General features: G+C 37.9%; 1 protein-coding gene across 1 annotated transcript in view; it reads left to right on the forward strand.

The window, feature by feature from the left end:
* The first annotated feature begins 3,199 nt into the window (after nt 1–3,199).
* LOC131076578 (kinetochore protein NDC80 homolog) overlaps nt 3,200–26,149 on the forward strand; it is a 38,160-nt gene continuing 15,210 nt past the window's right edge. Inside the window, exons 1-3 of the mRNA XM_058013823.2 lie at nt 3,200–3,958; nt 6,777–7,406; nt 8,291–8,537. Of these exons, the coding sequence (XP_057869806.2) occupies nt 3,447–3,958; nt 6,777–7,406; nt 8,291–8,537 (1,389 nt within the window). The 5' untranslated portion in view covers nt 3,200–3,446. The remainder of the gene's footprint in view (nt 3,959–6,776; nt 7,407–8,290; nt 8,538–26,149) is intronic.

Consider the following 26,149-nt stretch of genomic DNA (forward strand, 5'->3'; position numbering starts at 1 on the left):
TGTAAATTGCATCGCGTGTTAGCCTTTGGCTTTACTGCTATTAGTTGCATCAAATCACAAACCGTACATGAACAATGGTCCGAGAGGTTGTGTCTATTTTGGCTCCAAAATAGACAAATCGTACAGACTAACAACGTCGTGTTAGACAAAAGCAACCATCAAATGCAAAACCTACAATTAAAAACCTGCCACAAACATGGGGTGTTAGTCCCCCCATACTGTTTTTTGCAGCCACAATAGAGGCGTCCCGCTACGAGAGTAACTTGAGTTTCGTGCTAGTCTTTTCTCTGACAAATGTACCAAGTTTTGTAGCCTGTGACCTCTTCTTCCTGGCGGGATGTCATCCGAATGCGATTCCTTCATTCACAAGCTTTTAATGTGCGTGTAACCACAAAGCATGCTGCAACCATCCTCTGGCATGTCCACATAATTTTGCGTGGGCCCCGAGGAGTGAAACCGAGAACTTGACAACAACTCCACATCACATACCATGGGTCCGAGCGTCACGACAAGTTGGCATGGTATGCATGTCTCATAAATGTATGTCGATCCATGTCGTTGGTACGATAGGTCCGTTGTCGACCCACAATACACATAGACTCCCACATATATTTGCATATATGTTTATTTTGCAGTTTTTTGAGTGTGATTAGGTGCTTCCAACTTGAGTCGGACATGTCTATTCTGGCTTCAAAATGAGATTGTACCAATGACATGAACTGACATACATGAGACGCGTCTATTATGGCTCCAAAAAGGACCTATCGTACTAATGACATGCATCAACATACATGTCCGAGAATAAATATATATGCAAATACAAGTGGCAGGCACCTAATAGCTACATGAAAGAGAAAGTGAGGTAAAATGTTCTGTTTCAAATTGAGCTTCTTTTACGTGGTCTTGACCTCGTTTACATGTTATGGTTTGCCTTTTGATGCAAACAGACTCCTCAAAATCAGGTTGTTCCCTGGTTGATGCAACCAACCATTCTTTGACTGTGCGTGACCTGCTCTTGTTTAGGAGTTGATCTGTTGTTTGTTTCACGATAGCAAACATGCCGCCTTTTTAATCTGCCTAACGTGGAAAAAGTAAGACTAATGCGCGAATGAAAACATTATTGTTGAAGGGCTCCTTGTTGAAGCAGACTGCGTCTATTCTGGCTCATTGTTGAAGGGAGATTTATGGGACTGCAGTTTTCTGTGTTGTGCTGCAGCTTGAGGTATGTTGAAATCCGCCTCTATAACTCGTATTTTTCCTATTTCAATTTGGATTTTGTTTAAAATCATCAGGGTTTGCATTGTTTGTTTGCATTTCTTGTTTGCCTATATATGTAGCCAGAATAGCTTCAGCCTATGTCGAATATTTGTCTGTTTTGGAGCCAGAATAGATGCACAACGTCGCGTTAGGGTTAGAGACCGCTAGGGTTAGGTTTTCTTTTTTTTTCATCTAATGAGCACCTGAGAATAATGGAAACAGAGCATAATATTTCCATAGTTTCTTTTATCTATGTTTTATTCTGTCGTTTTCCTCTGTATTGTAGAGGACATGTTTATGTGTGTGTGTGTGTGTGTGTGTGTGTGTGTGTGTGTGTGTATTGCTTCATATTCACACACACACACACACACACACACACACACACACACACACACACACACACACACACAAGCACACACCAAACTGCAAACAAACAATGCAAACCCTGAAGGTTTTCAAGAAAATCCCAAATATATATATATATTAGCACACGCCAAACTGCAAACAAACAATGCAAACCCTGAAGGTTTTCAAGAAAATCCCAAAAATCAGCCCTCAACAATGAGCCATCAACAATCAAGCCTTCAAAAATTGGACGCCCTTCAACAATGAGCCAAAATATACGCAGCCTGCCAAACCCATATATATATGAAGCAATACACACACACACACACACGTCGACGGTTGTTTATTTTTTCTGGCTTTTTAATGTGCGTGTATAAGAACAAGCATTTCATCTTTAATAGCTCTGCTCACTATGGAAATCTGACACATATAATTATGGAAATATACACACCTTTAGAATCTTGAAGATCTTCTTCACTCCGCCAAACCACAAACAGGGAACCTCGGTATCCTGAAACGCCATGCTGCAAAATGATGCCTAATTTTCAGAGATAGATCACAAAATGACACAACAAATAAAAATACAATTTATTGAATGTCTTAGGGTTTCAAATTACCGCAGCCGTCTAAGCCTCCACCCAAATCGTTGTACTCTTGACACCTCCCAAGGCCACACTCACAACCACCTCTGTGATACAAAAATGATATAAAAAATTACAATCGAAAACACAGGGTTGACGAAGGAATCATAAAACTATCGTTATTTGTTAGGGTTTGAATTTACCAATGCCGTCATAACCCTAAACAACAATCTTCAATCGTACCACCCCCTCGTGCGAGCCCTATGATACCTCCTCCCGTGTTAACAGTGAGCTCCATTATACCTAGACAACTCGCATTATGCATGCAGTCGGCTTTTGTCCTCCCCTTCAGAGCCACAGATAATTTGACAATGCATACCTATAACTACAATTTAAGTGCAGCTCCTTCACTCAGTGATTCAACCGGGGACATTGTCATGCCACGATCGACATGAATTTACACCGTCGAATATTTTGTTTCACCTCCACCAGTGCGTTTTGCATGCAGCTCCTAGACGAAATATATTTTCAATTTTGGCGAATTCGAGTTTTCATTCAAAATAATAATTTTTTTTTGAAAACTGTGCCCATAACACGTGACCGCCGATGTTAGTCGACTCGTGTATGCGATAAAGCGGGTTAACCAAAAAAATGGTAGCATGGCCATTCAAAAAAAAAAAAAATCAAAACTGGCGGTCATCGAAAATGTAAACCGCCTCGCCCGATGTAACCGTGGCATCGCGGTGACAACGACTGGGAAAATGTTAACCGCGAGCAAGCTTTTCCGTCAAACGCAAACCGACAACATCATCCACATCATCACAGCTGCAAATTCCTCCATGTCGTCTGTGGGTCCCAGAAACGTCGCTCTCATGGACTTGTCGTACTTGAATGGTATGCCTTCGACATCATATGAAAACATGCCATTTTGGAATAAGACCCCAGGGACTCGACTGCTTCATGGGTCGAGGAGAGGGTCAACCCCTACAATTCTATGGTAGCGTGAGGGCCAGCGATTCATTTATCTTCCTCTCACCTCCCCTCGTTATAGTTATAGTTGAATAGTAGGGCCCTGCTAGATTAATAAAGCGAATAGCTACAGCCTTAAAAAATGGGCCCCGAGATTTAAATTATGCAAATTCAATAACGATTTAAGTAATTGGATATTTACATTTCATAGATACGTTTGAAATTGAAAAAAAGAATTCGCGCCCAAATAATTCATTCACAGTTCTCAGCAGAGGCATTCAGAATTTGGCAATCATGAAGAAGAGACAGCAATCTTTTCTATCCTCTGCTCACGACGGCAACAGTAGCAACATTAGTAATCTCAGCAGCGCAGCCAAACAAATGCGGAGGACAAGCTCAGCCGAGTGTTCGAATCCCTTCAACAACATGATCAATAGCAGCAACAGGCGCTCTTCCATTGCGTATACAAAAAACCCCAAGCAAGATCCCCGCAATGTCAACAGCCGCAGCTTCCAATTAGCCGCCGTGGGAAGCTTGAATGCATATTTTCAGTCGCATGGCTTCGCCATCACAATTCCAACCAAGGGTTTGCCTACGGGGAAAGAGGTTAAAGAAATCATACATTTTTTGGTCCATCAATTGGACCCTGAATGGCCCCTCTCAAAGCTCGAAGAAGATATTCCCTTCCTCTTCAAACAATATGGATATCCTTTTCAGATCAACAAAAGCGCGCTTTATGCTGCAGGGAGTCCACATTCGTGGCCCCCGCTTTTGGCCGCCCTCGCATGGCTCGTTCAGCTTCTCAGGTACCGATAGTTCAATTGTAATTCAGTTTGCTTTCAAATTTCACGGCATTTATTTTCTTAATTGAATTGAAGGCTCGACTATACAGAGCATTTCATCACTAAATCGAGGTGCGAGCTTAGGTAACATTTCAAATTACTCGATTGAGTGCTTACAGGTGAGTTTGATATATAGATCAATGTGTAAACCCCTTCACCTATTCGATTGATTGCCGAAAGGTGAATTTGATATATAGATCAAGGTGTGATCGCAGTAAACCCCTTGACCCACTTGATTGAGTGCCTAAAGGGGAATTCGATATATAGATCAAGTTGTGATCTCTCGACCTTTTCAATAGAGCGCCTAAAGGCAAATTCGATAATAGATCGAGGTCTGAACTCACAAACATCTTCACCTACCCGCCTAAGGGTGAATTTAATATAAGATTAATGTGTGAGCTTAGCAAACCGCTCAACATACTTGATCAATTTCCATATATATATATATATATATAGCTACCTCTACCTGTTAGATATATTGCTTGAGTGCAAATTTGATATATAGATCAAATTTTGAGCTAGCCAGACCTCATATCTGCTTGATGTATTGATCGACTGTCCAAACAACGTCCATTGATAGGTAGATTGAGGAGTGAGAGTCCCGAGCCCTTCCATCTGCCTCAAGTCTCTGAAGTCAGTTGAGCGCATATATAACTTCCACATGAAGAGGGCAATTAGCATATTCATGACGTTGACCTTGAGCATTTAATTTCTGTACCTTTTTCTTTTGTTTTCTTAAAATCAACTTAAATATGTATGTTTTAGAGTGTTTGAATTTAATTTTCTTACACGCTAGGTTTCTTGCGTTATTGATATGTTGAAACAAAGAGTTTCTGGCGAAAAAATTGTATGTACTTAGTTTTCCTGTTCAATCTAATGGACTGGAAACAAATGTACATTATTGTTGATAAGTTGTTTCCTTCCTCACTTAGCTAGCGAGAGGTGCAAGTTATAACTGACACTAAGCTTGTAGAAGCCTCCCGAAGTCACAAGCACCACAAATTTCATGGTTGAGCCCAGGTCACAGGGTTTACACTTTACAGTTTACCTAACCTATAATGCAAAGGGCATTTATGATCCTAACGAACAGTCACTCTAATATAATGAATTATTTAAAGTTAAATATATAGTATTATGTAGACTTATCAGGAGATGTGTCTCCTACTTCCTGAGACGTGTCTCGGAGACGGAGATGTGTCTCCGGTACTTGAGACGTCCCCGAAATGTATTGGCGCACAGAGTTCTTGTGGCCACCGTCTCCTACTGTCTCCCACTGTCCCCCAACCAGAAATTAACGTCTCCCACCAGAAAACTTAGGGTAATAAAAAACTTTGATCCTTATTCTCTATCATCACCCTTGCAAAATCATTATTACTTATCTGTTAGTAATGATAATGATAGCCACTATAGTCTTTTGATCAATCTGCTCAATTGCCTCTCTAGAAAGACTCATCAATGAAATACAATTATTCACTTTTCTTGTAGTGTCATGATTTACTAACTGCTGTTCTTTTAAAGAGGTTACCAGAATGGTAATAAGAGATCTTTGTGTAACATCAATTCAACTGTTAGAAATAATGGAAGTCACCGAGTATCTCCAGCATTCTCAAATATCTTATAGGGACACATCCATGCAAACCTTCTCCATTTTCAGAAGGACTGTACAAAATCTCTCATAATTAGGCATCACATATCCTTTGGCATGTGTATCATCATCAAACCATCAATTTTTTTGAATTTCAATATGTAATGATAATCTAATATAAAATATGTAGTGCGAGTTTTGAACTCTTTGACTCTTTGACACAATGACATTTCTGTATTTAAACTTTAAAGTTAATGTTAAACTTTACTACTGTTCTTGTTTCCAAAGTTTTATGTCATGATATTTTCTAGAAATTATTAAATTATATTAAAAAAATGGGCATCTCCAAGTATCCCCATCTCCTATTTTTATAAAATGAAAATTAGTTGTACCGGTATGAATCTCTGGAGTCTCCAAGTACCCCCATCTCTTGATAACCTTGGTATTATCTGTGTTATAGCTTAGCTAAGTTAGCACTAGCAGTACTTTAGGGTTCCGTCGATGTACATTGGTCATTATTGAGTTTGTGTTTAGATTTAGGGTTTGGCATTGAAACTGTGGCTGTGTACGTGTGTCTGTTTTTAATACATCCCAATCCCACTAACTCGTTTCAAAGTCATTATTTTCAATACACCACCTCACTTGTCCATTTTCTAGTTCTCGGCACCCAGCAAACTGACTTAACAGTTCACTAGTTGTATCGTGGAGGTGGCAATTCCAAATTTATTTAACAGGTGCTACTAAGAAAATTCAGGTTGCCTTGATAAAGAATATTATTTTGATTTTAATCAAAACTATTTATATTGCTTGAAATATCTCAAATTGACACTGCAAACTTCCATCCCTTCATCATTACCAGTTGCTGAAAATCCTCTTCTTCAATGAACTCTCCCCATTTCAGTTTTTTTTTCTTTTCTAAATAATTTTTCTACTTTGAACAGGTTGAAATGGAATCATTCAGTGCCAAAAAGTTTGCAGCATTAGCCCCTCCATGGTGCTCGTACATCAGTCATAATTTATATGTTTTAATAATCTGCAACCTTTATGATATGTAAGCTGAGTCATAAGTTGCTTTACTGAAGTGGTGGGATTGAGTAGTTATCCTCAGAGCACAATTCTTTAGCATTAGAAAATAGAAGCTAATTCTTTGAACTGTTGATGGGCATTAATATAATTTCATTCATTCTTTCTTTTCAGATACAATGAAAAAGTAGAAGAAGAGGAACGCTCCAGCTATAATGATGAGACATTCGACTTTTTGGCAGAGAGTTATAGTCATTTTTTAAAAGGTGATGATACAGCTGTAGAGGCCTTGGATAATGAATTCATGCTTCAATTGGAAGAAGAACGAGCTTTTATTGTGCAGAACTCTGCTGCTGTAGAAATGGTTGTCAAGGAGTTGGAGGCCAAGGTTCAGAGTCTGAAGACAGGGCCTTCTGTTGTGGAGGCATTAGAAAATGATAAATCCTTACTGGCCAAAGATGTGGTCAAGTTTCATTCAATCATAAATAATTTTTCGGCCAAGAAAGAGGCACTAGAGAAGAGTTTGGTGGAGAAGAAGCAGGAATTGGATACAAAGAATATGGAGATTGAGAAATTGAGTAAGGAAAATGAGGTTCTGAAGCAGCAAGTGGATGCACAGCACGTTAATGTGAGGGATTACGAGAAGATGAGTAGGGAGTTGCATAATATTGAAGAAGATATAAGGACAGCAGAGTCTGCAAGATCTCAGTGGGATGAAAAGGCCTGGGAGCTTGAGGTCTTGGCCAGCAAAAAACTCAAGGAGATTGAAGGATTAGTTGATCGCTATCATCAGGAAATTACCAGGTAGCTCTTTGTGTGTCAGCAGACTTTGCTGATTGTCTTTTGTTCTTTTTAGTAGAATCCTTTTGATTCTCATTTTGATGTTTTTTTTGGATGAAATCAATAGAATATCCATTATATATGGTTTCAGAGAATGACTCATTTATTGTAAAGGGTGAACTCATACTCACAGGTAAATCTGTACTCCTGTCGCGCATTATCATTTCATCCATAACAATAAAATCTTGCGCACTAGATTTCTACTTTTTGTATTCAATTGAATTTGTGCAATGCCTTTTTAATAGTTAACTTTATTACTTATAGACTGGCGGGACAATGGTTCAATTGTTACCCCACACTTATTAGGAGATCCAAGATTCAGCCATGGAGAATTTCTTGTGCAGAGGGTGTGCACTGTATACTGCTTACCCCGTAACTTGATTTCCATGCTTGATTTTAGGAGTCATCCAAAAGCCCTGAAAAAAGTAGAATTCCTGAAGTCATGCTGCTTCTTACATGACAAAAGGGTTTGTCGTACTAGAGTTTAATTTCTCTTCAAGAATTATGTTAAAAATCTCTTGATATTGTTCTTCAATGTATAATTTCAAATCGAAGATTTCACTTTATCTTCACTTTGGAGGACTTGGCCTAGTCTTTGTCTCATTTCCTTGTTATATTGCAAAACTTTAGTTGCTGCAATTTTTATGTTGATGTACTGAATAATAAGTTTTTTTCGATCTTGTTTAGGTTTTCAAAGATGAATGAGTTGATTTACGAACTTTGAAAGCTTGGTTTTCTATTTAGTGTTTGAAAAGTCAACCCATGGAATTTTAGTTCAGTGGGCTGTATGAAGTAATAATTTGTTCTTTGATCTGCATATTTACTGATCTCTTTGCTTGGTTGTCTAGGTTGAAGTTGGGGACTGCATTTGAATATAAACTGAATTCCAGAGGAGTGACAGCAACGGATATCTTGGGAGTGGACTTTAAAGCAACAATCAAAGCAGGAATCATATCCTGTACTGAGGACTTTGAAAGGAATTCAAGGGAGAAATGGGAGGAGTCAATAGCTATTCAACAACAGTTACATGATAAAGTCTTAGAACAAGAAGGCAAGAAGAAGATAAATGCTAGTCTTGTAGCAAAATCTAAGAAGGTAACACTGTCACTCAAACCTTTTCCTTGAATGAAAGAATACTTGGTGCCATGTAGTTGTTTAAAGCGTTGAATATAAGAAATAGATCATTGGAGGATACTCCATGGTCATTCTTAGAGTGTGCCAGAGATGAACCAAATTTATGCTATCTTCCTCTTGGTGTCATAGCTTGTTTGTTATCTTTGAAATGGGTGGCCTGTGTTGCAAAACATGAACGAATGCAATGAAGACCAAGGGATCAACCATGAACATACCATTCCAATCAGTGCATGAGTAGTGCAGGGATATTTTCTTTGTTACATGAGGATGTGTCCCCACCCCTCAAATCCGTGTCTCCGTCCCTCTAGGTGTTTCGGGGATGGGGGGACATTAGGGGATGTCCCTAGCTGTCCCCCATCTTAAATCTATACACGACATAGGATATTTTGCATTGTGACCAAGCCCACAAAGACATAACCATTGCACATCTTGGCAACAGAATTTTCAATTTGGAATTGCTGCTTAATGAGAGAATAATATATGCCACCCTATTCTATGAATTCATCTATATAGGAAAATTCGGACTCAACAAAAACTTGACAAAAAAACTACACAAAAAGAAAAGAAATTAATGGATAAGAAGCAGTAGAGAACATATAAGTCCATGTCTAAGTTACTGATCTTGGTACAGGTTTGCCAATTTGATTTGAAAATTCAGCAAAAACAATTTTGGGTTGGGTTTGTTTTGAGTTTAGTGATACAAAAATATATAAAAGCAGAGTAGCCGGAAACTCCTTTGCTCCTCCCTGGGCGCACGTATCCCCATATCCAGAACGGATACGTATCTGATACTGTACCCAAGTGTGCCCAAAAAACCTTGATTTTCCAACCATGCCGAATACTATGTGATTTGATTTTTTAAATTTTTTTTACATAATTCTTCCTAAATTAAATTTAAAAAAACTTCACTCATGCATTTAAAAAAAAAATGGTATAAACAAAACCTACACCAAATGAGAAAAACAAATGAAATGTTTTTCTATTTCAGTGACCCATTTTTTGGGTTATCTTCCAATACAACTCTACATTTTTTTGCATATTGTTAATTGTTAAATTAACTTATAATTATTCATGTAGCAATTATGTGTCTATATTGCTTTCGAAGTAATGAAAATCTCCTCTAATAACTTGGAAATTGTGTTAATAGTGTTTTATATGAATGTCATATCCAGCCGTATCCATTTTGGGGGTCTTAAAAAATGGCTGTATCTGTATTTGTATTTGTATCTGTGTCCATGCAACTTTGATAAAAATCATAAATTTATAGATATTTACAGCCTGAAATCAAGAAATAGAATATTAGATGCAATATACGTATATCCTAAAATTTATAATATACAGTAATATTTGTAGGCCTTATACAATATTAATAAAGTTAATTTATAATTTCAATATAATTAAAATTATAAATAAAGTTAATGTGAAAAATTAGAATAACATACATAACTATTATTTTTTTATAAATAAAAGCACACAGTTTAATAAAAGGAATGGATAAATAATGTATAATGTACCAAAAGCATATGTAGGTTGTGATCGTGTAAAGAGTTGTCATGTCTAATCAACATGCTTGTTATTCACCATCCTAAATGTACTTCATTGATTTGTATGAAGATAACTCTTTGAAGAAAAGGCCAATGGTATAAGGAATGTGCAAAACACATATGAGAACAACAAAAAGATTCTTGTTTGCTACATTAATGCAAATGGATTGTGTGACATGCTTTCAAAGTTTGTTTTTGCATGCATGTAGTTAGGATTCATCTTCCAATGTCTATATTTGTGCTTGTGTCTATATATTGCCCATTCCTCTTGTGACCTTTGCAATTGGTTGTGTCTAGTGTTTTACTAGGGAAACATGGGGATGTATCCCTATTTTTGGTAGGTTCTGAGGATGGGGGGATGCTTAGGGGATGTCCTTGGGCTGTTCCCAAAATTTGAAAAACCATTGGGGACACCCTTTGAACTTCGAGAATTCCAAAAAACAAAAGAAAACTATTTAATCAATGCTGGCTAAAGAAAATTGGCTTCTCATGCCAACAACCTTTTCATCCCCACTTGCCCCAAATGAGGAGGAAATAAAATGAAGCTCTATTTGTTTTTGTATTTTCATATTGTAGTTGAAAGCAAGGATGAAAATATCGTCAAAAAATTGCCAAAATCGCGATATATCGGGAGGCAAATGGGCGGCCGATTTAATTGGCATTAAAATCGCCCCCGATTTTACCTAAAAAATCTGCGATTTTTTCTAGAAAAAATTGGGGTTTTTTTGGTTTAAATCACAAGTTAAAATAAAAAAATCGCACCTTCTAAATTTGTCAGAAATCCTGAAAGCTGTGTCACCGCATTTTTCGAATTTCAGTGATGAAGTTCGAAATTCGACGGATTTCAAAACATCGACAAAAATTTGGTTAAATTTGCCATATATTCGATAGGCTAAAGGGCAAATATTTGTTCTAGTAAATTTTTTTTACTATGATGGCGGAAGAAAACTCTGTCGTGCAAAGAGAAGCTCCACCAATTGCCTTGCACTTCGTCAACTTTTTCAAGGAAACTCACGAAGAGGCTGACTAATTTTTAATTTTCGTTCTTATTTTAATTTTTTCTCTTTTTCAAATTAAATTAAAATTATTTTTACTTCATGTTTTACATTTATATAATTTTATTTATTATTCAATATGTTAAAACTTGACTTCTAAAAATATTTAAATTAAACTTATTATTATTTATTATAATATATTTATTATTTCATAGATAAATTTATTATATATTTTTTATTAATAATATTTTAAATTAAATTTTTAAACATTATTTATTATTAAAATCTCACAATTTTGCTCATTTTTTACATCATTAAAATCTCTCTAAAATATGCTATGCTCTGTAACTTGAATTTCTCACTATTTTTACTATTTTAAAAATTTATTAGACAGTAATTTCTTGTAATAAAATTAATAATAGTTTTTAATTAAAGAAATTACTAATAAATTTATTATAAAAAATTACTAATACGTTTACTATACATTACTGTTATATATTCATATTGATTACTAATTAGTAATTAGTAATTATTGTTATAAATTTAGAATATCTATTAGCCTTAGCATTAAAACATTGTATGTGTGTTTTTTTAGAATATTTTAAAAAATTATATATTTTCAAATGTTCGATAATTTTGCCAACGATTTTTTCTCGATTCCCGATTTTTAAAAAAATTTCGGCCAAAAGATTTATGGCCAATTAAGATGTTTACATCTTTGGTTGAAAGTAAAACTTGCAAGTTTTGGACATTTCATTGTAATTTGTACACCGTTTTTTTAAAATCACATGCATACTTTTTTTTTGATAGTCGCTAAGGGGCAGAACCCTTTATATTGATCATCAAAAAAGATATTATATTTGCGATAATTACGTCATCTGTCTTGTATCCAATGCTGCACTATACTAATCCCTCCTATACTGCATAAGCAAAAAAATACATTCCCATACCTGTCTTCTATTCTTAGTCCCATTACCCTACCCTATCCTCCATATTAGAAAATTGGGGTGAATATCCAATATTATCTAAACCTGTCACCTTATAGAAAATGGCGACATTACTAACTGACATATACATAGGTTACCATAATTTTAGTATAGTGTTCTAGTAGATGGAAACCCTGACCCAAGGTTAGTCTTCTTTAGCTCTCATTTCCTCTGCTGCGAGTGCTTTGGCCACCACTGGACACTCATTGCCGCATGCGTCATGGCAAGACTCTTTGCCATTTATTCAATGTCTCGGACATCATTTTCTACCCATTCTTCCCTAAGATCCAAACCCCAATCTTCATTGTCCTCACTCTCTTCTTCCATCAGAAGTCCTTCCACTACCATGTATTCTTTGACCCATTCATCATTCGGGCCTGATATAATCTTAGCCAAACGAAGCAAGAAAAAAATGCTCCGCATCATCTCCTCCCATCGTGTTTCCAACATCTTTGGTTCTAGGGTGTGGACAATAGGGAATTTTCTCACCTCCCTGTCATGACCCTTTGACATGTAAAATTTTTGGGGTAGTGGAATGAGTAGGTTGCCATCCACATTATCCAGAATTGTGTCAATTTCCCTAGAAATGCATGATTGAACAACATTTGACACAGTTTCTTGGCCCTGGCCTTGGTCACCCCCATACACAGTAGTACTGCCAAGAACATTGCCGTGACATCGGTATTAACCCTGTATCAGTGTTAGGCATTGAAAAATTCTCTCCCTGCACAATTTTGATAGCATGCATCACCAGACTGTGGCTAGAAAAAAGTATGGCCACCATTCTTTTGTTTGTCACCTCCCCTAGAAAAGACATTTGTCATTTTGTTGATTCAAGCAAGATATGCATGTCCATTGTTCACACTACATCAGACTGCAAAGATAGGCAAGAAGAGAATGAGTCATCCACCACTACCTGCTCCTATTTATTATTGCTTGCTTTATGTCACCATGATGAGTCTCTGAGCAACTTAATAAATGCTATGCCGTTTGACCCATCATTCCAAATTTACGTATTGCCATGTAGGATTTCATTTGCGTTGTTCCACACATTTCTGGCCACTTTCATATGCTCGCCATAAGTATGTGGCACGCCGCAATTGTCATGATAGATACTCCACAATATTCCCCCTATTTCTATGCATAGCATGTGTCTCTCCATTGTACACCCTCGTTTGCTCTCTTCGTTGTGTGTTAATTTGAAAATAGCACCTTCTCCATCTTATCATTACATTAATCTTCCCAAGTCCTACAAACTGTATGTTATTTGTTGTGTGGTGATGATCCATTTCCTCATCCTTTGGTTGAATTGAGATTACATGTCATCTCATATTGGGTGGAAGGGCAGTACAAGTACACTTGACTGGCGGCATATTTGCCTATATTCATTCTCTAATTAAATTCACCTTCCTATCACCACCTCAACTCAAGTCAGCATCTTGTCAGCCGCCTCTTTTGCCGGCTAGTTAGCCACATCATTGCCTTCCCGATAGACATGGCTCACCTTGAATTTCACAAACCTGTCAAGCGACTCCTTGATGGGGTGAAGCCAATGACCCAGCTTTCAGTTTGGAGTATGGTTAAGGCGGACGACATTAATCGTTATAAGGGAGTCTCCCTCGAGATGAATACGGTTGGCTCCTATCTCTAAACCCATATGTAGGCCGAATAAGGCAGCTCTAAATTCCGCCACATTGTTAGTGGAATCATTGAGAGATACAAACTTTTCTGCAATAGTTATCCCATTTTCATCCTGAGCAATGCACCTAGCCCCACTCGAACCAAAGTTGCCCTTTGAGGCATCATCGAAGTTGATCTTAATCCAGCCCACATCAAGAGCAGTCCATCTGAAATCCTTCCTTTGTAGAGAGGGTTGCTTAACTGACCCATCCCCATTAATGGGGGGAACTTTGAGGTCAGAAAAAACTTTGGTCATTTTGTCATCCCAATCCGTGAAGACACTCTTCTTAAGTGGTTTGTTTCATGCAACTTTATTGACTAATTTTGTTATCTGGTCCGAAATCTTTCTACAAAGCCCCTCCTTTTCCATTTCTTTGTCTTGGAATATCCTCCTATTCCTCTCCTTCCAAATTTCCCAAATAATGGTCGAGGGGGTGATGTGCCAAAGACTATCAAAAACTGCTTTCCTATGCCTTTGTGACAATATATTGAACTAGACCTCAATGTCCAGGGGAATAGGACACTGGAAATTGGGATGGTTTGCAATAGGCTCCATGCCACCCCACTAATCTGTCCAGAAAGAGGTGTTTTGTCCGTTTTTGACTTCCCAAATGACATGCTTTGTCATCAGAATCAAGATATTTCCTTCTAAGAATTTTGACCCACTTCTGATCTCCATTAGCATACAAAATAGCATACCAACTTAGCACCCATAGCCAGGTTCATGATTGCCAATTGTCTAATACCAATGCCACCTGCCTCCTTATAAGAGCAAATCTTGTCCCGAGCTACCAACGAAAACTTTTATTGTTCTCTTGTTCTCTTGTTCCACTCTAGAAAAATCTTCTCAAAATTTGATTGAGGACATCCTCCATCGCCCGTAGGATTTTAGACATGCCATAGAGTAGACTCGGATGGCAGAGAGGACCGCCTTGACCATCAGAAGTCTTCCAACAGAGGTCAACCATTTTCCTTTCCAGGTATCCATCTTGCTCTTGTAGCCGTTGATTAATTTTTCCTTGTAGCTTTTTTTATTAATGCTCGAGACTAATGGCATTCCCAGAAAACGTCTCGGAAAGTTTGCCACCTTTAGATTAAGAATTCTTAGCAGGTCTCTCTACAAACTAGGTCGAGTGTTTAAAGAGAAAACCTCCGATTTCCTCCAGTTGATGCTTTGTTCGAAAGCCAGACAATAGTTGTCAAGGAAGCTCTTAATAGTCCTTAGCTTCTCTTCTACATGCTGCCCCAAACAAGATAGTATCATTAGCAAACTGTTGATGGGTCATTGGGTCCAGTCCATTTGCCAGAGATACCCCTTGCCATTTTCCCTCCCTCAAACAATTTATACTTTTGCCAAGAGCCTTTGCCATGATGATAAAAAGGAAAAGGTGACAATGGGTCATAATGCATATTGACAATGAATTATGAAAGCAATTAAGTTTTGACATTTACTAATTTGTTTGACTCTCATGTGAACTCTCATATTAACACAAATTCTATGTATTAAGTAGTAATAATGAATATGATGAATGCTTTATCAATGTTATCACATAAATATTCAAAATTTACCTCTACGTTTTAATTTTCCTTGTTTTTTATATAGCCGTTCCCTAATGTCCCAAAAATGGCCCAAAAAAGCCATTCCCTTGTCCCATGCACTCTTGATCCGAAAAACTTGGGGTAATATAGGTTCTTACTCATGTTTTGTCTTCTAGGTTTTTAGTGGCTTTTATTTGTATATATAAAATCCTTTAGGTTTGTTGGGGAATTAGAAAATCTCATCAAAATATGTTGTGGAATAAATAAACCTGTCCAAATTTGTTGTGGATTCTCATAGGTTCATTCCAAGTGAACCCATATGTGAAATTTCAATTCCTAGCTACAACCTCATTGACACAAAATCAAGATCCAAACCCAAAATTGAGTGTACCCTAATTGACAAGGTTGTAGGGCCTAACTCGTAACTTAGGTCTATATTGATCATAGTAGCATTACTTAGAATTGAGATTGAGTTGGCAAACCAAAAGTATAAAAATAGCAAAAAAATGCCATCTTTTTTTATTTTAAGCCAAATGAAGGGAAAAACCTTGCTTTTTCTTTTGGCACAACATAAAACAATTTTTTATGTTTTGTTTCTAAAAAAATAGATTGGGGATTTGGGGTTGACAACTTCTGGGCAACAAACCTCATTGAGGTTGGGAGGCAAAGCTCAAGTGAGGTCAAGGGGAAATATTGCCCCTTGCATGGGTTTTGGAAACAACCCCTAGCATGGTTATGGAGCAGTGCCCTTCGCGCATTATAGGGTGAGGTTGAATTGCGGAGCCTTTGCAACTAGGTCCAAATTAAGGTCTTTGAGGTCACAAGGACCTTTATTGGGCCTGGCATTTTTCATGATTTTATTGCTTTTAATTAACCAAATGAAGGAACAAAATAAAAAAATTAATGTTTTAACCAAATGAAGGAACAGAAAAATAAAATAAAATGTTTTAAAAGCTAGAATTGTGTTGCACCCCTACAAAACTCAATGATAAGCTCTTTCATGCATGCTTCATTGTGTTCAGCTATCAAATTGTTGTAGACTAAAGCTAACTGTGATAATTGTGCCCTTGTTTCTTGTCACGTTTCAAGCAATGTATGTCATTTCATGAGGTATGTTTGTTAAAAAGAAGCTAATAGAGTCATGCTTGCGCTTAATGCTTGTATAATTGTATATCAGTCCAAGGGAGGTTGTAATCCAACGATGTCTTTGTTTGAGTAAAAAAATGATCTGGGTTGATGTAGGGTGACTGTACCTTTCATGTGGCATAATCGCTATGGAGCACAATCCTAGAGGGTTTTCCATGGTAGAGGGTAGGGTGAAGCACACCAAACATACATTTGATGAGTGTAAGTGGTAATGACCATCATGAGGCACTCCAAATATGGTAAATGTCAAGTGGCACATATAAGTGAATGCCATGCAAAGTAAAATTTGACACACTTTAAATGGCATAATTGATTAAAATGCATGTCTAGTGTGGAAGAGACAACACTTAGGTAACATAGATGAAGAAAAAGTGTGCCTAGAAGAGAAAAAAGTATTCCTTCAAGTAATATGGGTGAGCAAAAAGAGTGCTTGGACTAACAAGTGGCAGAGTGAATAGATAAAATCCATATTTGAAAGTGGCGATGACTTCACAAAAGCATGGCTTAGTCAGCTTGTAACCATCTTAAGGGGCATAAATGAATAAGAAGCACACCTGAACCAGTTTTGCTATGTTTCAAGTGGCTAGAGTGAGGGGAAAAGGAAATTGTGTATTATTTGACGGAGTTTTAATTGGTAGAAGCAATAACGAGCCGTGCTTGAGCATGGAAAATATGACTTTAGTGGCAAGGTTGGAAGAAAATGTTTGACAAGTTAAGTGGTGCTCCCAAAAGCATCCTTTTGTAGGTTAGGGTCCGTTTTGGAGTGGCCCAGGCCTTCACAGAGTGCGTTGAGGGTTTAAGAGCAAGATTTAACCAGCATCGTCTAGCAGGATCTCTTTGATCAGCAGGGTTTTTGATCTTCTAAAATGGCAAAATAGTGCTTTCAGCCACTTACACCAGCAGCTCTTCAACTATGTATGCTAGTAATTTATAATACACAAAATTTCAAACATATATCTGTAGTTTTGTGCATTCAGAAGGACAGAGGTTGCAAACATTTTTAGTATTCTCTAAAGGTTTAGTAGCAGCTCATAATTAATTTTGTTGAAATGCTTTTGTTAGATTTGTGGTGTCACTAGGGTTTCGTTTGTGCATTTTGATTTAGGGAAAGACCCAAGGGTCTCATATCAGTTATTCAGCAAACATTGTAAGAAGATTTGTATGTCTTTGTGGTTGGCCAGGGTAGGCATTTTATGATGCAGACTTGAGGATGAAATCCTAAGGTTTTCTTGGCAGTTTCTGCACTCTAGAGGAGGATTGTACAACGGTCCTTCAATTTTATTCATTTTAGATTCTACGTGATAGTTTTTGTGTGTCGATCCTTGGCCTTATCAAGTTCTTGTGCTAAGGTTGTCATACCTTCATTTAGGGCATTCAATCATGTTTTTACTTGTCAAAACCCTAGGGAAAGTTTTCAATTTTGTTGATTGGAACAAATAGTTAAGGTTGGAGAAATCATCTACATGATGATCTAAGATCAAATCACTAAATCTGTCTTGTTTGTACAAATGACATTAGATTCGAGTCAGATTTTTTGTTGAAGTTCCAATGGTTTGGTAGTTAGGGTTTAGAATACTTTAGGTAATCCAATTGTTTTAAATCAAGGGTAACATCAAGATCACAAGGAAGACCTGTGAATCATCAAATGACTATTTTTGGCAATTGCATTTTTGGAGGTCCTATTTTCACATAGTTTAGGGTCTATTTTTTAAATTTCTTTAGTTAGATTTTATTTATTTTTTCTATCTATGGTTGTTTTTGCTTTAAAAATTAGTTCTTTTTCGCTTTTCTAAAACTTTAAGCATTTTACTTGAAAGATCATGATTTATGGGATCAATTGATTAGTCTACCAAATCCCAAATTTTTTTAGGTTTGTTATCTATAAGAATCGCATGAAGCTTGTAAGAACCTCAACTAAATGCACAAAAAATAACCCAAAAAGTCTCCAACAATAAATATATTTTTAATATATATTTTTTTTCAAACAGCACATGTAAATTATAATGTACCAATTTGTTACAAATTACTAGGGACACCTGTTGACATTGCTAAAATCGTGGAACTACGACTCTCTCCAATCAACGCATAATAGAATGCTAAGTATTTTATCTTCTCTTGAGATAAGGAAATCCCTAATGCTGTTTTAATTGATCAATGGGGACGACCTCAAGGTTTCGATTGTCAGGTCTTGACTGCAGGATAGCTCAACAGTTGATGTGTTTTGCTGGAAACACAAAGGGGACTTACGGTTAGACAAAATTGGTTTCGCATAGGTTCCCTAAGATCTTACAGTTTGATTTCATTTGATTTACCTTTAACATGATGCTGCTTTAGTTTTGACTTGCGGGTTAAAAAAAAAAAGGGAAAAAAGGGATAAGATAGAGAGTAATAAGAACAGCTAGCTAACTTAACCAAGACAACATATTGAGACACATAGACGGAAATCTTAAAATAACCAGAAATTACTTTGCCAACAAACAAGCACAACTAGGTAAAAATTGATGCAATCATCTAGGAACTTAAAATTTTCAAGTTGCTGAATATAAATGCTGGATTTTCACACCCATTCATTCAAATTTAACAACTGAACTTAGCATAAAATTGGGCTTAGACTAACCATACAGAGGGAATAACAATTGGTCATTCCTTAATGGTATGAACCAAGATTTCTATCAAATATATATCTAAACAAGCTGTCTGAAAATTAAATACATTTGCAGAAATTTAAAAAGGGTGGAGAAGAGGACCATGCACTCACAGTAAAATGACATAGCTTTAACATCCATTAAAATCTGTATAAATTTTGCTTTAACATCCATTAAAATCTGTATAAATTTTGCCAGAGCTTTTGCAACAATCTTTAACTTCTTACTACCAATAAAGGAGAAACCAACTCCTTTATGTAGAGTTTCAAAATGGATGAATGGCTAAGATTAAATTTAAACAAGTGGGCTAGATTCATCCCTTAAAACAAGGCTGCCCATACCCATAAATGGAAAGCAAAATATCAACACCAACCATAAATTAACTAATAACTACCGACTACCAAACATAAAGCTGCTCCAAAAAGTGCACTTGCACGGAGCTAAAAAAATTTACAATGACTTTGGTAGTTGGAAAGAAACTTTATGTTGGAAAAGTGCACTTAGAATTTGAAAGAAACAAATATTTTCAAGAAAACACTTTTTCCTTCCCCGTGGTGGACTTTTTCTCCACAAATTCATCCTCTTCATGCAAGTAACTTTTCCAGATGTCCCGATGTGCCACACGTTCTTCCCAAACATATTCTTGAAATTTTTTACAAACGGGGAACAATTCCTCATTAGGGGGAAAAGGAGGATTGCGCATTTTGAACTTCGTGCCTTCAAGATGAGAGTCGATTAATTCTAGCCGCTTGCGCCAATCCGATTGTTGATCCTTGAAGCACAATATGTTTGTATGCAGCTTGCTGATGCACTCTATGTCCTCCATAGAGTATGCAGTTTTATCGGGCTTCAACCTGACATTCCATCATGATACTACATCAACATCCTCCATGGTATCCTTCCAACCAATGACCAATGCCTTATGGATATTTTCACTGCCATTTTTTGATATGGAATAAGTCCATCTCACATTCCTCTTGAATTTTCTTAAGGATGTCCGCCATGTCCATCTTCATGCTGACGATCCAATACCACTCTTTCAAAGTATTGACATTATAGGGATCTAGGATAGAATGGAGTGCCGGAATCCGAGTGTGAGTCCATAAAAGGGCCCTCATGAGTGGTTGAGCTAAGGCAACCACTTCCTGAATTTTGGCGTACTCCCTTTGCACCTCCAACATCTTTATCCGTGCCGCTTGTATTTTGATTGTCACTTCGAATACATCATTAATAATCTTCTTTCCTTATATTTTAATGCCCCAGATCCATTCCCTGACGACCTTGGCAGTGTCACGCACTCCTTCAAATTCAGTTGTAGTCTTTTGTGCTAGTGCCAATGGGGGAACATGGGATTCAGTGGCATGCTTCAGCGGTTTCAACAGGTGATCTATGTACCCCTCAGCTTGCTCAGCACGAGCCCGCTACATATCTCTCTCAGCGGTCATTTCGTTGAGTTGCCTGAGCATATTCTGCACGGAATCTTTGAATTCTTCCCTCTCCCTTTGCTTGCTCGCCCTATTGGGATGGTCGTGACGTTGTAATCAGCCAATGCAATCTGATCTGCTGGTTTGTTTGCAGGTGGGGTAGCAATATGAATCGTGCGGTTCCTTTGCTCATCTTGGGTAATCTTGGAGTAAGTCTTCAGCTTTTTCCTGCCTTTGGATTTTATTTCTCTTATTCGAGAGAAGATATCCTCCAGGTTAATTGGTGGTTTGACAGTTGCTTTCCGTTGTGCACGAGCTATTAACCAGTCCTAAGGGATGGTCTGTCCGGATGCAATTGCCAGATTCTCACTCTGTTCTTTGTAGGCCTCAGCTAACTCGTTGCCTATCTGTAATCGATCGGGCATAGGAGGAATGGGTGCAGTATCTAATCCTTTACTCACAGCTGAGTTCTCCCCACCTCACTGAGCAACTGCTGGGTATCCTCTAGTAATGGTTGCTCCTCAGTTCTGCTGGGTTCTTGAGTCGCATCCCCTTTCTGTTCTCCCTCAACCTTGGTGTCATCTTTGTTGCCGCTTTCCGGTTGTAACTCTTGCCTACTCTCTTGCGTGAGCTCATGTTTACCAATCCTTTGATCAAGTGCAATCTCTCCCTCCTCGACTTGATTTCTAGGTTTATCCAAGCCAATGATCCTCACCTCTGCCTCTTGCTCATTTTGTGTTTGAAGATTATTTGCCTCGAATGCAACATGATCATTTTGTGAAGGTGGAGTGGGTATGTAATCAAGTTCAACCACATCATCCTCTGAACTGGGGTCCTTGGATGAGGAAGTAACCTCTGGCCTCCTAATTGGGATCTTTTCTCTTCTTGTTCTTTTCGATGTCGAGTCCCTCTATTGGCCCTTGCTTTCTTTCTCTTCTTTTCAGGTTTCTCAACTTCTTCCTTTGGTGCGCTGGAGGTTCCTTCGTCCTCTAAAGACTGGGAATCGAGACTATTCATCAAATTGTATGTGAATTGAGTTCCTTCATGGGCCAGTCTCTCAATTTGTTGGGATAACCAGTTATTTGTGTACCCTCTTGGACCTTCCATGACTGCTTCAAAAACTGTGATTAGGTCCTAAGTCCAACCAATGGCTGGCGGGAGGTCCTTAACTGCCTCAAATTCCCGGACTTGTAAGCAATTTCCATAGTCCGTCACTTGATCTGGGACTTGGAGGTACTCATAAAGCCGCATTTGCTGTACACTCAACCTAGAATATTCCTGTCGATGGACCTCAAAGTCATCAGAACAATTGCTCCAATAGTCCTCAATCGATGCCTTGGCCCTGTAATGCTTGCCATAGGCCCTCTTTGCCAATTTATCATGATCAAAGCATTTCCTAGGGAAATGTTCCTGTAAGCAATAGGATGCCAATTTAGCAAATGACTCTTCAGCTTGCATCGAATTTTTTAAGTGTGCATCAAGAGTACCCAAAATCATGGGGAAGGTGAACTCCGATTGCTTTTTGTCTCTCAGTAAGCTGCCTGCTGGGTTTGCCTGCCTTGCTACCTCCATGAGGACTACTCTGTCTGATGGATAGCGCGGAAGCTGAAATGGTGTTCCCTCAAAGCCTGCTATTTTGATGTAGGTGAACCTAGGGAACTGGATGTACCATGCACCGTATTTCCGGATTAGGGTGGTAGCTTGTTTTGACAACCTTATATGCAATCCTCCTTGCATTAATCTAACCAGGCGCATTGTAAAAGCGTCATTAATACGCTCGTACTGACCAATTATGTATGTGATGTTATTCTTTTCTCTTTGGGCAATGTCATAGTAATGCAACTGACGGTAGCAGTCGTATACCTTCACCTGATTCAACACGTTCCCACTCTCACCTTTTTGAATTAATCCCGTCAACGACTGGTGTTGAGCAAACATGTAGACCAAGTAGGAAGTCATGGCAAAGTACTTTTTTTCTTCAAGTTCAACCAGTTGTTTATGAATATTGTCGTTGATGATTTGAGCCCAGTCGAACTTAGACTTCCTAGCGAAGACTTGCTCAGTGAAGTAGAACATCCATTCCTCGAAGAGATTGGATTGAGGAAGTCCCATGGCCCGGCTAAGTAAAGCAACCATATCACCATACTCATTGTGAAAATCGCTTCTAGGGGTCTTTTTACTGATTCTAGTGCTTGGGGGTCTTTTTTCCTTGAACCATTCTTCATTTATCAATGTTTTGCACTTAGCAGGGTTCATGTCATAAACAACCTGAGCCTCATCGATAGTTGTGGCAATGGGATCATCGCAAAACGGGATATCAAATGCTTCCCCAAGGGCTTCAGGCGTGAACTCAGCTAGTACCATCCCCTTCAATACCACTAATCTGGTTTCCGGCTAATAATGTTTAGCAGCCTCAACCACTAATTCATAATTTTGTACGATCGGAGGGAAACCAGCTGCCTGAGCAATACCACTCTCCATCATCTGTCTAGGATTGCCATAGGCATTCAAAGAGTACACTCTGTTCTTGAAATCCTGTATATCAATATGTCCTAAGTCCATGTACTTCATTTTTCCGAACTTGCGGGGAATGTCAGCTTTGGAAATCCGGGATGTTCTAGTTGCGCTAGGTGCTTTTGAGGACTCTATTGCCGATTTAGGCATCTATCGTGCGCAACTGGACACGGATTACAAAGCGGGCCTTGATGCAAAAAATAGGGGTTAGCAATGCGAGAAGACGATGTTAGCACCAAAATCATTAGGCAGTCGGATAATTTAGTACTTGAAAGCTTTTTAAAACAGGCTATTAATCAATTTAAATTCTGCGTGCTTTTAACGACCGAGATACTGAAAATTGGTCGGTCGGTTTGAGCAACTAGTTTAAGCAAATTCAAAATGTTGCTCTTTATGCTACTGATTTGGAAAAAAGGTATCAGTTTTAAAAGTGCTTTATTTCCAAACTTGTTTCTCCATTGGATAGTAAAGGGAGATTCATGTTTCAGGGGCGCTTTGAGCAATGCTCCAATGTTTTAGTTTAGGCTTGAAACTTCTAACGTTTGCCTAAGTTCGAAATATTAATCTGAAGGCCGATTTTGGCAGTTTGGCTGATTGTTTCGTAGGCTTAAGTTTAGTTTTCATAACTTACTTTGCGAGTTAACCCTAGATAAAAGAAATATGATCATTCTCCATTTGAAGGGCGAACTTTAACTTACCTGGCAGTAAATTAGAGAGGTTTTAATTGCAAACGATCAAGCGTTAGAGAGAAACCTTAGCTTTGTAGAAATAGGTAAACTTGCCCTCCTCTTGTAAAATGCGAATCACTCCCCAAGTGCTCCCTTTATGCAACAAAATTTGCGTGGTTTAACCTTCTTATCATCTTCGGCATAATGGGTCTCTTGGAATTTATTTCGGCCTGAAAGAGGTTTAAATGGCGCGACATGGACACTTGAAGATTTTCGGACTCTAAGCCGATTTCACAAACCCTATCGCTCTCACTGGATTGCGGGGCCCTTAGTCGTTTTGCACGAATTTGTCTCCTTGAATGATTTTTGGGTTGAGAGCTTATTTTGTAGGACTTTGGCCTTATGAGATGATTTTGTCCATTTGAAGATTTTCGGCTTGAGAGGGCAAATTTGAGACTTGTATCTCGCATTTCGGGTTTAGAGACATTTTTAGGCTTTGAACTTTGCGTATATGGGCCGATTTTGTGACTTTAAGTGATTGTTTTCTTTTTCGGCCAAATGACCTCTTTTGTGTGAACACGACTCCTACTTTTGGCCTTCGGACTACTTTGCGCTATTTGGACACTTTGTTTCTTCTTCGGCATAAACGAGATATTTGCGAATTTGAACTTTTTCGGCCTCTAAGTTAGCTTTGCAAATTTTAAACCTTTTCATCCTTTTCGGCCAAATGGACATTTTCGTGCGAATTTGACTTAACATCTTTGTTTCCTTTTTGGCATAAACGTCGTACTTGCGAATTTCTGGCATTTTATATCTTTTCGGCCAATTTGGTAGAAATGCGCGAATTTTATTTATGGTTTGGTTTTCGGCCTAGAGGCCTCTTTTGTGAGATTTGCTCATTTTTGGCCTAAAAGGCTAGTTTGCAAACTTAAGCGATTTACCTCCTTTTACTTTTCAGCCTAAGAGGCCATTTTGCACGATTTAGTTTTTTCGGGCTAGGAGGCAATTCGTGAGCCTTTTTACCTTTTCGGCTTGTAAACCAACTTTGCAAGTCTTGTTATTTCGGCTTAGAAGGGAGTTTTGCGAACTTTTCTCATGTTCTGGCCTTATAGGCTGATTTTCAAATTTTAAGTGATTTTCGGCCCTCATGCTGATTTTACCAACTTTGTCTTACGTTTTAGTCTTTTAAGCCGAATTTGAAAAGCGTTATGCTCACTCACCCTATTCTCATTTTGCAATTCCGTCAAAAGGTACATTTTGTTTTTGCCTTGGACGTTCCTGCTTTAGACTTTAAGCTTACTGATGAGCGACGTCGATTTGACAATACTAGGCTCTTCATTTATCTTCCCCTTTGCAAACGAAATTGTGATCAACCTCCAAGGCGAATTTCCTTCATCTCCTCAATACCTCAAATTCCTAATTGTTGCATCTTCTCTGCAAATTACTGGAACTCCCTACTCAGGACTTGAGCGAGGACGAGACGAGAAAACAAAAAGAAAGGGGGGACCCTGTTGACGACGGGGAGTGTGTGCAAGGCACAACAACACCCTACATGCAAATCTAATAACGTCTCTAATGATCTTGATGACATTGTAAAACCCGATTTGCTTCTTGAGGGTTTCCATCTCCAAATGCCAAAAGCTATTGTATGTAACCATCTCACTCTTGAGAATAATATTGTTTTTTTTTATTTGAGTAGTCCTTTTCTTTCCTCCCAATGCTTCATGTATTCTATTCTTTCCTTTTTCTTCATTCCTCAATTTTTAATATCCCCAAATAGGGATAATAGGAAAACAACAATATTTCCAAAACTAGGGCACAGAAAAATCTGAAACTTTATTTGCATATAAGAAATTCTTCATTAAACTCAGAATTATGATCAGTAATCTGATATCAAACAATGAAGGAAAAAAATAGCCAATCAATCAATTCAGAAATTAATTATTATTCTTGAAAAGCAGTGATGAAGGGTTGACTCATTTCTTGCGAAGGGTGGTGACTCCTTCAAGAAATGGATATAAAGGGCAAACCGGGTCATCAATAAGAAAACATCTTTTAAGCATCCACTCATCAATCTATTATGAAAATCAAGCAAGATATCAATCAGCAAAGATCAATCAAGTAATCAGAAATAAATTTATCAATCTATCAAATAATCAATATTAAGTTTGATGAAGTGACTTGCAAATAAGGAGGACAAAACCTCGTCCGAGTTCATTAAGTGATATAAGGATGAAAGTCCTTATCTCTCTTATCAAGTTTGGATGAAAAACCAAATCTTGATCTTGAAGGAGAAAACCTTCCAAGGTGAACCAAGAGTTTTAAGGACAAAAACCTTAATCTTGTCATTGCTGAGTTAGGGAAGAAAACCTCCAATTTAGCAGATTTGAAAGCTTTTCTGAAGAATTCAAGATATGATTGATTTTCAGAAT

This window comes from Cryptomeria japonica, chromosome 10 (assembly GCF_030272615.1).
Source record: "Cryptomeria japonica chromosome 10, Sugi_1.0, whole genome shotgun sequence".
Taxonomy (NCBI): domain Eukaryota; kingdom Viridiplantae; phylum Streptophyta; class Pinopsida; order Cupressales; family Cupressaceae; genus Cryptomeria; species Cryptomeria japonica.